The sequence below is a fragment of the Anser cygnoides genome, chromosome 16 (assembly GCF_040182565.1).
Source record: "Anser cygnoides isolate HZ-2024a breed goose chromosome 16, Taihu_goose_T2T_genome, whole genome shotgun sequence".
Classification (NCBI taxonomy): Eukaryota; Metazoa; Chordata; class Aves; order Anseriformes; family Anatidae; genus Anser; species Anser cygnoides.
In genome coordinates, this window is record NC_089888.1 from 14,550,495 (window position 1) to 14,562,475 (window position 11,981).

The 11,981-nt window shown below is 54.5% G+C and overlaps 1 protein-coding gene across 2 annotated transcripts; it reads right to left on the reverse strand.

Moving 5' to 3' along the window:
* Positions 1 to 3,722: 3,722 nt before the first annotated feature.
* On the reverse strand, positions 3,723 to 11,949 carry BLCAP (BLCAP apoptosis inducing factor). 2 transcript variants are annotated; one of them, XM_066978046.1, is made up of 2 exons: positions 11,764 to 11,949; positions 3,723 to 5,438 (listed from the first exon to the last, which is right to left on the reverse strand). In XM_066978046.1, the coding sequence occupies exon 2, from the start codon at positions 5,353 to 5,355 to the stop codon at positions 5,092 to 5,094; it is 264 nt and encodes an 87-aa protein (XP_066834147.1). In that variant the 5' UTR covers positions 5,356 to 5,438; positions 11,764 to 11,949; the 3' UTR covers positions 3,723 to 5,091. The 2 variants fall into 2 exon arrangements, with proteins under 2 accessions (XP_066834147.1, XP_066834148.1); XM_066978047.1 differs by lacking the exon at positions 11,764 to 11,949 and adding an exon at positions 8,358 to 8,376.
* Between the last annotated feature and the right edge of the window lie 32 nt (positions 11,950 to 11,981).

The following is an 11,981-nucleotide window of genomic DNA, read 5'->3' on the forward strand; positions in this document are numbered from 1 at the left end:
ACGAGACTATGCAGAGAACATGTGGATCTGGTTCTCTCTCCCCAGCTCCCCCTCCTCCCCACCTGCCTTTTTCAGTGTCGAAGTAAAAATATTTAGCTTTTTTTTTTTTTTTGGATAATAATAAAACTTTGGAAAAACCTGAAAATGTCCAGCTTTGTGGGTGGTGGGGGGCGGAGATGCTTTGAAACTCTAATGTTGTTGTAAATACTTTGCAATTTGATAATTAAATACAAACAGACCTCACCAAAAAAAAAAAAAAAAGTGTAGCTCATGTATGAGAGGGCTTCTTGGCATCCCTGGTAAGGGGTCGGCGGTCACCGGAGCGAGTACAACTTCTCTGTATGGCTCCGGGTGTTTTGGGGGGCTTTTTCCGTCCGATGTGCCTCAGATTCGGTGCGCAGCCATGCAGGGTGCTGTGCGCCTCTTGGGGTTGGGATTGGGCTCGGGGGGGACCAGAGCTGCCTCCAGCAAGGGGAACCTTTTCCATCACATCCCTCCTGCTCTGACAGAGCTCCAAATGCACCCCTGGGTAATGGCCAGCACCATCTATACCTTTATATTCACTTATAGACCACTGATTCACATAAGTTGCATAGAATTGCACACAGCAAGCGTGGCTGGTGGTGCTGGGGGAGCTCCCAGGGGAGGCAGGGGCTGCTGGGGCCGTGCTGGGATGGCAGCCGGCTCCTCTCCCGCAGCCATCCATCCTAAATCCTTCTCTGCATGGGGCCGTGCGGGTGGCAGAGCCCGGGCTGGGGAGGGAAGGCTCCTCTCTGCAGCCTGCTGGATCAGTGGGCTGGCAAGGAGCAGGCTCGCTTCATTAGGGTAATTAGTGGGTGCTGATTGGGATCCCTCAGCTGGTGATTAACTAATTGATTTGTACCAGTGGTGTGGTGGGAATAGGCTCTTAGAAAGCAGGGCTGTGGCTGAGCCTCAGCGGTGTGGGGAGGTTTTGGTGCCCTGAAATCCGTGTGCTGCGCTTCTGATCTGCTGCCGCGGTGCTCTCCTTGGGCCGGTGAGTGAGTGCCGTGTTGTCTTCGGTGCCTAATGCTTTGTGTTTTACTTCTCCTCAAAGCAATTTAGCGATTGAGGGAGTGTCTGGTGCTGGTGAGCCCCCTGTCTGGGTTGGGGGGGGGTAGGCTGAAGCTGCTGCAGCCCTGAGGTCCGTCCCTGGAGGGGCAGAGGCTTGCTGGGCTGGGAGGTGAGGAGGAGCCCCCACCACGCGTCCCCATCCTGAGCCGGGCAGATGTGCCTGGGGATTATACCGCTCGCCTCCTTTAACAGATGTAATCTCGCTGTTCGCTTTGTGCTCTCGCCTTGCCTTGTAAGCTGGGGAGAGGGCTCGGGTGCTGGTAGGGGGCTGCAGAGGGCTGGGCTGCTCCTGCTGGGGGGGCTGCTGGAACGGAAAGGATGAGCTGTTGTTTGCCCTGAGCACCCCCTTAATTTTCCCCGAAGTGTATCAAGTCCCAGCTCTTGATCCGGGCTGCAAGAGGGTGAAGGTGGAAAACGTCGTGGTTTTGTCCTGGCGCTGGGGTCCTGCTGGCTGTGTTGTTCCAGCACCTGCCGTGGCGGCAGCGAGCCCGTCCTCCCTCATCCCGCTGCCTGTTTGCTCGGAGGCACGGCGAAGCCCTCTTGCCGAGAGTTAATCTCCAGGCTCCTGAGGCAGGCTGAAGTCCTTACCCGCCGCACTTAGCTCCTGCCAGCCGCCGAGGGCGAGGAAAATGCCCCTTCCATGCAAGGAGCAAGAGGCAGAGCGAGAGCAAAGGGCGCAGGCAGGGGAAGGGCTGGCCCAGAGCGCTGCTGGCGGCTGCCCGGGTTCAGCAGGGCTTGGGCCAGCCCAGGGCTGGTGGGAGCAGGCGAGAGGTGTGGAGGGGGGCGCAGGGAGAGAAGCCCCCGGTCCCGAGGCTGCAGCGGGGAGCCCGAGGTGCGGCCAGTCCTGCTGCGGCTCTGATTCCTGGGATCTGAGCATGGGTTGCTGTTTGTTCTTTTCTCCTTCCTCTGACCCCGCAGCGCCACTGATCTGTTACGTGACCTAGAAAAGAAAACGATCTCCTTCCAATGGAGAGGCAAAGGAATAGCTCAAGGCTCCTGCTCCCCGCAGCCAGGGAGCGCGAGGCAGATGGGCAATTTCCAAAGCAAGGCGATGAGGCTTGCTCTGTGCCAGATCCCTCCCAGGCAGTGCCTGGGCTCGGTAGGACGTGGCACCACGCAGCGGTTGCTCTCAGCCCCTCCGCTTCCACTGCCCCCGGTGCAGCAGGGACCCCCGGGTGACAGAGCCACCGCGCTGGGGGACAGCTCCTGGCGAGCGGGGCCAGCGTCTGTCACACCTCCTTTGCAGAGGAGCCGGTACCGCGGCTGTGTGGGCTCAGCCCAGTTTGTGGTGCGCAGGCAGGGAAGCCCTGATGCTGCTCTCCAAAAGCTGTCGGGTTTGACCTGTTCTGCAGTTGCAGGCTGGTTTTTCACGGTCTCTTAACAGAGGGTGAGCTGGGGATCGGGGCATTAGCATGGGATGTGAGACCTGGTTGGCTTCCTCGCCCTGCCTGAGGCTTTCTGTCTGACCGTGATGAAGTTACTTTAATTTTCTATCATGAAGATTGTATCTCGGCGCACTGAGAAGTGGCAGATAGTGCCCCGGTGAGGGCGATGTGCATATCAAAGAGCGCTCTTAACTGCGTTTGGGGTGGGAGTGCTGATTTCCTACGCATCGGTTTGAGATCTCTCCTGTTGCTGCACCGGCAGCTTCCCCCTTTTGAAGTGCTTCTCTCTCCAGGTCAGGCCTGGTGGAAGGGGAAGCCCGCAGCCCTGTCCTGGGCTGGGCTGGATGTACGAAGCCAGGGCTTGCCCTCACCCAGGGCTGTCTGCCTTTGTGGCTAGGACTTATTTAAATTGCAGTAGAGCGCATCTTGGCTCATTAGCAACTAAAATATAGCTTTAAACTGACTGCATTAGCTTGAATAATAAAAAAAAATCCTTTTAGCTTAAATAAATAAAACTTAAATGTTGTTCGGAGTGCAGACAACTGTGTTGCCATAGCTTGCAAATGAGAGGACTTCCTTTTTCCCTTCTATTTTTATTTACACTGTAGCTAGCGTGGCAGCTCTTGGGGTTCCCCTCAGCCCCACAGGTGATGGGGCTGCCACCTCTCATCCTGAGGATGTGTCACGCTTGGGTTTTTTGGACGTGTAAACACTGATATGCCTTGAACTTTCCAATTCGGGCTTGGTGTCCAGGGCTCAGGAGCGAGGGTGGACGTGCAGCAGCTGGGTCCCAGCCCAGCCTGTGCCCACGGCAAGGGGACAGCGCTGGGGGGACGCCGCGGGACAGGCTCAGGGGCACGTGCCTGGCTCTCACGGTGCTGGCGTTGGGATTAGCGGGAGTTGGGATTAGCAGGACTTCAGAACACAGCTCTGGGGTTTGGTTCCTTGGTAAGGGAATGGTGAGGATCTGTCACACGAATACAGACACAACCAGAAGCCTCCGCCTGTGCTGTGTGCAAAGCGAGCTTGTTTTAGGGACTGCCTGCACGTTTCTCAGCCTGCCCTGGGTTAGGTTAAACTGGTAATGCAGTCGGTACTGGGAGCTACAGGGCTGACAGGCTCTGCCTCCTGCTAGAGACTGGGATTACAGTGCTGGGAACAAAACAATACAGAGCTGCATGATTGCTGGGCTGAGGCATCTGCAAAGAGCAGTGAACGCATCATGCTGGGCAGGAGTCCATAGACCAAAGTTTATAAAGCTTTATTAAACATTTTGAACAGCTGTGCAATGAACAAACAATACTCGGGAAGTTTCACAACCTCATAGCTCGAACTTCCTCGGGACAGCAGCAGCCACTTGTGCTGCTCTCCCCTACGGGACTCGTAGACTGAAGTAAGGATGAACAGATGGCGAACGAGAGGGAACCCTTTGACAGTGCAGCGACAGTACTTTGTGTTAACCCCCACGGTTGCTCACAAGCAAACCCCTGCCCCAGGGAAGGCTCCCCCGAGAGCCGCTGCTGCAGGCAGCAATGAGTGCAGAGCTCTCAGCAGCGGCTGTGTAAGAGCAACCCGCTACCACCCAGCCCTGACATCCTTCTGCCAGGGGAGATGGAGACACCGGACGCCCCTCTGGCCTCTCCTTCCCCACTGCATAGCACCAGCACCCTCTGTCACCCCTGGCCTGAGAACACTGTCACCAAAAGCAGCTGAAGCAGCCACTGCTCCAAGCTACGCCTCCACCTCGGGACCCTCTCCTGCCCTGCCCACACCCAGCCTTCTGGGCTAGCGGTGAGCTCTGTGGGGTGAGGCTCGTGGCGCCCATGAAAACCCCATGTCTTGCAGCATAGCAGTTTTTTTATCCCAACAGTCAATACCTCAGTAAACCCTGGAAATCTAGCAGGGGAAGAGGCAGTCTCGGCTGCCTGTGAGGCTTTATAAAAGCAGCAGCACAACTGAGGCTCTCAGGCTATGATCTCGGAGCGTAAGTAGTTCAGAAAGCACTTGGGCAGTGCGCGCATCTCTTTGGCAGGCTGAGCGGGAGGAGATGACTCAACTGCCTCTGGCTCCAGCAGCTTTTTGCCAAGTGCATCTGCGAGCTGTCGAGCTTTCCCTTGATCAGCAAGGTGGGAAGGCTGGCTCCCCACAAACAGAAAGCCGGAGAGGATCCTGTAGCTACTTGAGCAGAATCAGAGGGCCGGGAGCCCCGAGTTAGACCACCGTGGCCTAATGCAGATGAGTGCCACGCAGCTCCGCCACCGTGCAACAGCTGGACGGAGGCCAAACAGCTCTTTCCTCCACCAGCTCTCAGTTAGGAGGGCTGGTGCCCGTTCCCAGTGATATGGGAAGGGGAAAAAGAAGAAAAGATCTCTGCTTCTAAAAAAGCAGGTGGTGCTGCCAGAGTTCACACAGTAAACAAGTCAAATTTCACAGGCAGAGTGGGAGGGCTGGTCAGGAATTTACCACTCTAGTCCACACACACATATCACAGGAAACAGGCTGTTTTTACTCCAGTCACATGCCTAGCACCCCCTCCCCTCCTCCCTAGCCCCCCCTTTTTTTTTTTTAAAAAAGCAAAACCAGAGCTGTCAGCAGACTGGAAGATTATCGTTCTCTAGGTGCCCACGATGCTGGGATCATGAGCTGATTCCGGCAACTGGGATCCTGTGCAGTGATACAAGAAGCAGTTCCCCCAGCAGCTGTAGCAGATGAGGAACAGAGCTGCCAGGAAGACCAAGGCACAAATCGTGCAAGGTTTCCGTTCCAGGAGGAAACTGAGCAGGTAGAAGCCCATGAACATTGAGTGACTGAACCACAGCGCTGGGTTGAGGGGCTTGGGTATGAGCAGGACAGGCAGCAGCCACTGAAGGCAGTACATGGTGTCCGGCTGGCCGGGGCCCTGTGGCAACAGCAGTCAGATGCGCTCCCAACAGTCTTCAGCAGCTCCTCCCGTGGGCTGTTCTGTAGGGATGTAAAATGTCAGACCGTCAGAGATGCTCAGCAAACAGACCAACAGCAGTTCTTCCACAGTTCACACATTCCCAAGCATCAGATGCTGGTGCTCAGACCCCTAATGCTAAATTCTGGGGACTCGGAGCTGGTGTCAACTTCCCTGCTTCCTGAGGGAGAAGCTGGGGACGCGACTACCTATTGCTGATACAGCAGTGTATGCCCTGCATGCTTTGTTTCTCGGGCTCTCACCCTGGCTAATGGTCCTGAGACCCTTTTCTTTATAGTGCAGGAAAAGAAAGGTGGAGGGGGGAGCAACAGAAAAGGAAACAAGCTGCCTTCCCACACGTGTGCTTCTACAAGGCTGTCCAAAGTCTTGAGTGATGGTATAAACGTGCAACTGAGAGGTAAACTCACAGGTGGTACAAAGGAAGAAGTGGAAGACAAAAATGGCTGGTTCAGTGTTCAGCCACGCTTCTAGGAAGCGTTAAGCACACAAACTGCCTCCTCCCCAGGCACAGACCCACTGCGGTCTGCCAGTGGGACAGAAAAAAATCTGAACTCCACCCGTAGCTGCCCGGGGGAGCCCCGACAGCGTCCATGCTGCTGAACAAAGGAGAGGACAGTCCCTGCTTAAGGGATTTACAATCCTTGCCAATCAGCTAAAGGCAGATAAGACAAAGCATGCGAATGGATCAAAGGGGGGGGACAGTCTCAAAACGGCAATTTTCATGAGTGCTGTAAACACAGGATTTCCTTACTTGGATTATTGCAAAACCCTGTGGAAGCAGCGAGCTTCAAGGGCTTCTCTGACCAGGGATGGCAGCGCACTAGAGGTCCAGAAAATACCCTTCTATCTTTAGCAACTAGATCAACTACACTGTGTTTTTTTTTCTAAGCCAAACATCTTCAAGTATTTTAGAGGGTTTTAAAAATAATAAATGCCTTACAGGTGTTGAAAGAGGGCAGAAGAACGGAGTTTAGCAGTCTGGGATAGCAATAGCCGGTCAGGCTAGGAGATGTCAGTATCGTTGGGGAGAATAACTGATAAGACTTCCCTCAGTTTGTGGAACAACTCCTAGCTTGCTGCCCCAAAAAGGCAAAAGCACACAGGGGAATGCTGCAAGAGGGACCAGCTTGGAAAGTGTCCTCTCCTCCCCTGCTGTCCTGCAGCACATCATGGTGACACGCGGCTGCTAGCCAAGACATAGGAAGACGGGCAGGAGGACAGCCCCAGCCTTGCAAAACGCCACAGCCTCGCTCCAACTAACCACAGCCTGGCCAGGACAGCTCTTTTTGCAGCGATCCTTTTATCTGAAAATACTCATCTGCGAGGTATGCTGTCAGAAGGACGAAGGGCTGAGCTGAGCCTGTTCGGATTAGGACTGGGGGGCGGGAAGGTTAGTAGGATGAAGGAGTGAGAAAGTAAACAAACAGCACATTCCTCCGGCTCCTGCTGGCAGGAGAAGGGATTTCCTGGCTAAGGGGGAGAGAAGGAGGGACTGAACAGAAAGGCCAAGAGAAAACCACAAACGGTTCCCTTCCAGAAAACCACCGAGGTCAGGCCCGTGTCTCACAGCTCGGTAAGCTCCCTGGTACCCACCAGCTCTGGTGTCGGGAGCAGGAAGCACGCTGCCACCGCTGTGTTCCTAGCAGCAGGATCTATCTTAATGTTAGTGAAAGAGAATGCAGGCCAAAAGCTCCACCAGGGCAAACAGATTAAGAGTATTTGGGGAGAGTATGTTGTGTTGGCTGTCCTGCAAGAGAGTGTTCTCCAGCAGAGAGGACAGCTGGGGTTCAATTAGGCAGCAAGAGGAATAACGAAGTTATTTTACACGGCAATACGGCTGAGGTTAAAGGAATAAAATCCCAGTGTTAATCCCATCTCATGCAGCTCACATCTTTAAGGGCAAGTCTTGAGTTTCCCTCATCTGTGAACAGATGATTTAGGAATAATGATCGCTCACTCCACAGCCAAACATGCTGTCTGCTAGCCTCTGTGCATCACTGACCCGTTTCTGGAGTACGGGTGCTGCTGAAGCATTAGGTAACTTCTCCAAGGGGAAGTATTCAGAGAAAAGATTTAACAGATACGGAATTGAACCACTCCCCCCAATCTCTTAGTTCCTGTCCTGCTTAGGCAAAGATGACACGGCGCTGAATACAACCAGGCTGTACTAAATCAGCGGTGTGGCCAGCTTAATCCTTCTGAGTGTTCTCTACTTGACGTTTCCTGTAGCCTCCCTCCCAGGTGCCTTAAACGCTGTGCAGGGCAAAGCACTACATAAACATCGCAAACGCTGCGGCTAAATCCAGCCCTGACATCATGTCAGCTCGGCTCCTCTTGCTGCACTTGTGCTGCAGTCTTCAGGTCACCCACTCCTAAAGCCTTAGTGTTAAGTGCCTACAGACAACTGCTCCGGGCTCTCTGTCTCCGCAGTAAAGGATGGGTAAGAAAATCAGCCTAAGACAACGTGCTTGGCATTAGAGTACAAACTCTGGAATCTTCTAGGCCTGTTGTCATAAATACCTCAGATGTAGCAGTGCTACAACTACTGAGCCTTCAGCTCCCAAACTCTGCAGTTGATTACATTTCATGAGTGTAATTAAAACTCGGGACAGCTGCACTGAACTCCACGGCCTGGCCTTCTCATCACGGCACAGACTCCTTCCTACAAACACCACTCTCAGAACAAGTTACCCATTTTTAAATATTGGTATTTTCTGGAGGAGCCAGTTGTTCGTGGCAATCAATAAAACCACTCTGCAGAATAAGGAAACATTTAATAGTGGTTATTTTTACTGTGAAGTTTCTATGGCAGTGCCCTTCACTCTGCAAACCTCTCAGACTTCTAACAAACGCAGATGTTTGAACAGTTAAGTCTTGTATCCGTTGTAAGCTCTATTTTCCTCTGCCCCTTAACTACCCACCAGTTAAAGGCTGAAAACCTGTTGGCTGTGTGATCTGGCAGATCTTAGATATGGTGACCTTTGCTTGGGAATCCTGCAGCTCTGTGTTCCTCAAGATGTGTTCTCTTCCTTGCTCTTTGCTGGAGATCCCTTTATGCAGCTGGCAATGAGTGTTCTCTTTCCGAGCTCTTGATCCTCACGCCGCAGAGGCCTTCCTACGGCAAAGCCGTGTCTCCCACGGTCAGCCCTTTAGGGAAATATCACTCTCCTTAGCGCCCGGGATAGGAAGTCCCTTCTTGAAGCTGTAATAACGTGCAGCTTTGCCTAGATGCTCGAGCAATAATCTGCAGGTGAAACTTGCAAATGAGACGTTCCTCCCTTCTTTCCTTTGTCCCCTCCTCGTGATCCAAGCAAAAGATTACCGCGTGTCCCGGAGCCAGCAACTACCTGTCAGCCAGCAGCACCTCCGCGAGCTCCCTGTTTCACAACCGCATCCTGCTTTTCCCCAACCAGTTGCTCCTGTTCTCCCCTGCCGATCTGACTCATCCTGTTCCTCAGCCGGCCTGCTGTCCCGCTCCCCTCAGGAGTGCTCGAGTCATCTGACTTGGCAGCCGCTCGTGTTTACCAGCCAGTTCCTCTCCGTCGCACCACCGCTGCCTCCTCTCGCTCCTCCGCAGCTACTCGGCCACTCCAAAGGTGCTCGGAGCCCCCTCAGCAGCGGAGCACGTGCTGCTCCCGCTGTCCTGCCCGCAGCCAGCGCTCTGCAGCTCCCCTCTGATCTCCCCGCGCTGCCGGAGCCTCCCTGCCAGCTCCTGCAGGCAGGGGAGCAGCGTGGGGAGTTCCCTGCACGCCCCGGCAGTAAGCGAACAGCAGTGCTCTTCCACACGCCTATTAATCGGTTCCCACCGTGCCCACGGTCCTTCCGCCTCCCTCCCGAGACCGTTCAGAAGCAGCAGGTGGGACTGGCATGCGATCGCGGGGAGGGTTTCCAAACTCCCCCGCAGGCGTAGCGGCACACCTTTCCCACCCAGAAACAAAACTTTAATTAGGACAAGTCAAAAGCGGAGAGCCCAGCACAGGTCTCGTGTTTCGCAATGGCTCATTCACCTTTACAATGCAGCCATCTGAGCAGCCAGCAAGCTGTCCCTTGGTATTCTCCGAGCCAGGTCAGCACTCAGAAGGATGAGAAGTGCTCGCACACCACAGGCTCGCTGCATCAGGATGCCAACACCAAGTTTATATGTTTCTCAAGAATGCCCCAAGTCCTTAACAATCCATTTGCCCTGACAGGACAGAATAATCAGCTGGCTTTCGCTAATCACTCTGAGGTACTTAAAAGGTAAGCTTGTTCAGACCTCAGAGGCAGCTGTTAAGCCAGTGGCGTCCCCGAGGAAGGCAAAACTTGCACATGCTACACAAACCGGCCACCCAGAGTCGCAACAGAAGGCTGAACAACTCCTTTTTGTGTGTGGTGATGCCAATCTCCCCATCTCCCAGAAGCCCAAGTTCCTGCTTGGGAGTTAAAAGCCACTTGCCTGGACAAAAATCTCTCAAGTTAAATAGCGCGGTGTACTTACAGCGTGCCTCGGGGCCTTGCACCCGGTTTCTTATGTATAAGGCTTGCCTATGCCATAGTTTGCTTAAAACAGTTTAAATCAAGGACCTTGTCAGAGCCACAGAGCTCTCTGTGTGGGCAGAGCTTCCTGCTGCCTGCGTGTGCTTGAAGCCAACTCTCAAATACTGCGTAGTGTCCAAAATAGCTGCTAAACACACAACATCCAAAGCACTGGGGGAAAAAAAGAGGTGAAAGAGCTATCAAGTGACAAGGGTGTTTGGTTGGTTTTTTTTTTTGCCTTTTTAGCTACAAAAAACATCGGTGCACTAGCTTTCTAGGTGCCAGCCCTCAAAAAAACCAAAACCACAAACGAAACAACTAAGGACCATAACTGTTCAAACTTTTAAGTCTTATTTGCAGTAACAGGGTTTTAACTTCAGCTTTTATTTTAGTCATTGCCACTATTTTCTGCGTTTTTTTTTTTAAAGAGGCTTATTCTGCCAGAGTGACTCAGCTGGAAAAAGTGAGCCTCCAACTTTTGGCAAAGGCTTTATGCCATTCTTTGATAAGTTCATGCCTTGGAACGCTTGATGGAGACTCAGAAATGGTGCAATACAGTTGCAAACCCTTTCCAAAAGGGCAGCAATTCCTTGACTAATCAAGCCCCAGGGGTTACAAAGTGTTTTGGTTTCTCAAGCTAGGGACAATCCAGAGCAACACTCCTTCCATGAAAAGCGGAGGCGTTCTGTGGAACCACTCTTTACCATTTTCACAGCTGCTCTCTGAGCTGTGTTACTCCGACTGGGGAATCGATCAGCTGGTCTCCAGAGTCAGCACAGCGTCCTGCCCCGTTTGGATTACTGCACGCTCGGCACCAGAGCCGACGAACCTCTGTCTGTGAGCGAGAGGGCAGCGGCACTACCTGTGTTTCTCAGATGTAAATCCCAGGAGCAGAGCCTTAAGTCAGTCAGCTCTACAGCACAAAGACGTAAACACTGACAGCTGTCCTACGGAGTGTCGCTCTTTTCCTTTGTACTAACTTCTTAATTCTCAGTGGCCCTCATTTTTCACCCCTGCCCTTCGCATAACTGGCAGGGACTGCAAATTACAGACCCGTTCCAAGTTCTCTGAAAAAATGTTTTGAGCTTTAATTTGGATCTCTTACTACCTTTCCTGTTGTTGTGTTCATGCTGTGTTAGCGTGAGTACAGCCTGACAAAGCCCAGGTTTCTGCCTGTCAAGCAGAGGCAAAACAAATAACTGGTTAGGGTTTTGGGGTTGTGACATACGGGTTGGAAAGGCAGGAGGTATTCTGAAGTCACAGTGTTTGTAAAATTGGTTATGCTTTGGGCTAACAGAGTTCAGGGTATTGTAGACTGCACCTGAGGGCCTCCTATGTAACACCGTGCCGTACCTACGCGCTCGTGACACCGCTCCGCAGCCGGCTCAGGGTCCTGCGGCGGGGCCCTGCTGCCTGCCGGCCACGGGGGTGGCCGGGGGCTGCTCCCGGTGGCGGTGCGAGGTGCGAGCCGCCGGGGGGACAAGGCCAGGAGTTACGTGGTGGCGGTGAGCCGAGCGCACTGCCCTGACTGTGGCCAGAAATGGGCCGGGTTAGGGCCGTGGCACCCCAAACATGCTGGTTTGGGGCCGTGGCACCCCATATGTGCTGGTTTAGGGCCGTGGTACCCCAAATGGGCCGGTCTATGGCCGTGGCGCCCCAAACGTGCCGGGTTAGGGCCGTGGCGCCCCAAACGTGCCGGGTCAGGGCCGTGACTCCCCCAGCCCGGCTCAGCCGCCCCCCCCCCCAGACGGCCCCGCACGGCGCCCCCCGGGGCTCGGCGCCGCTCAGCCCCCCCCTCAGCCCCGTACTCACGGCGCGGCGCCTCCTTCCTCCTCCTCCTCCTCCTCAGGCCGCCGGGCCGGGCCGCCCGCGCACGCCGCGCCCCGCGGAGGGCCGAGGCCGGAGGAGCGCCGGGAGCCGCCTCAGAGCCCGCCGGGCCCCGCCGCCCCCCGCCCGCCCTGCCCGGCCCCGGCAGCGGGGCCGCTCCGTCCGGCGGGGCGCGCACTGCGCCTGCGCGGCCACGGCCCGAC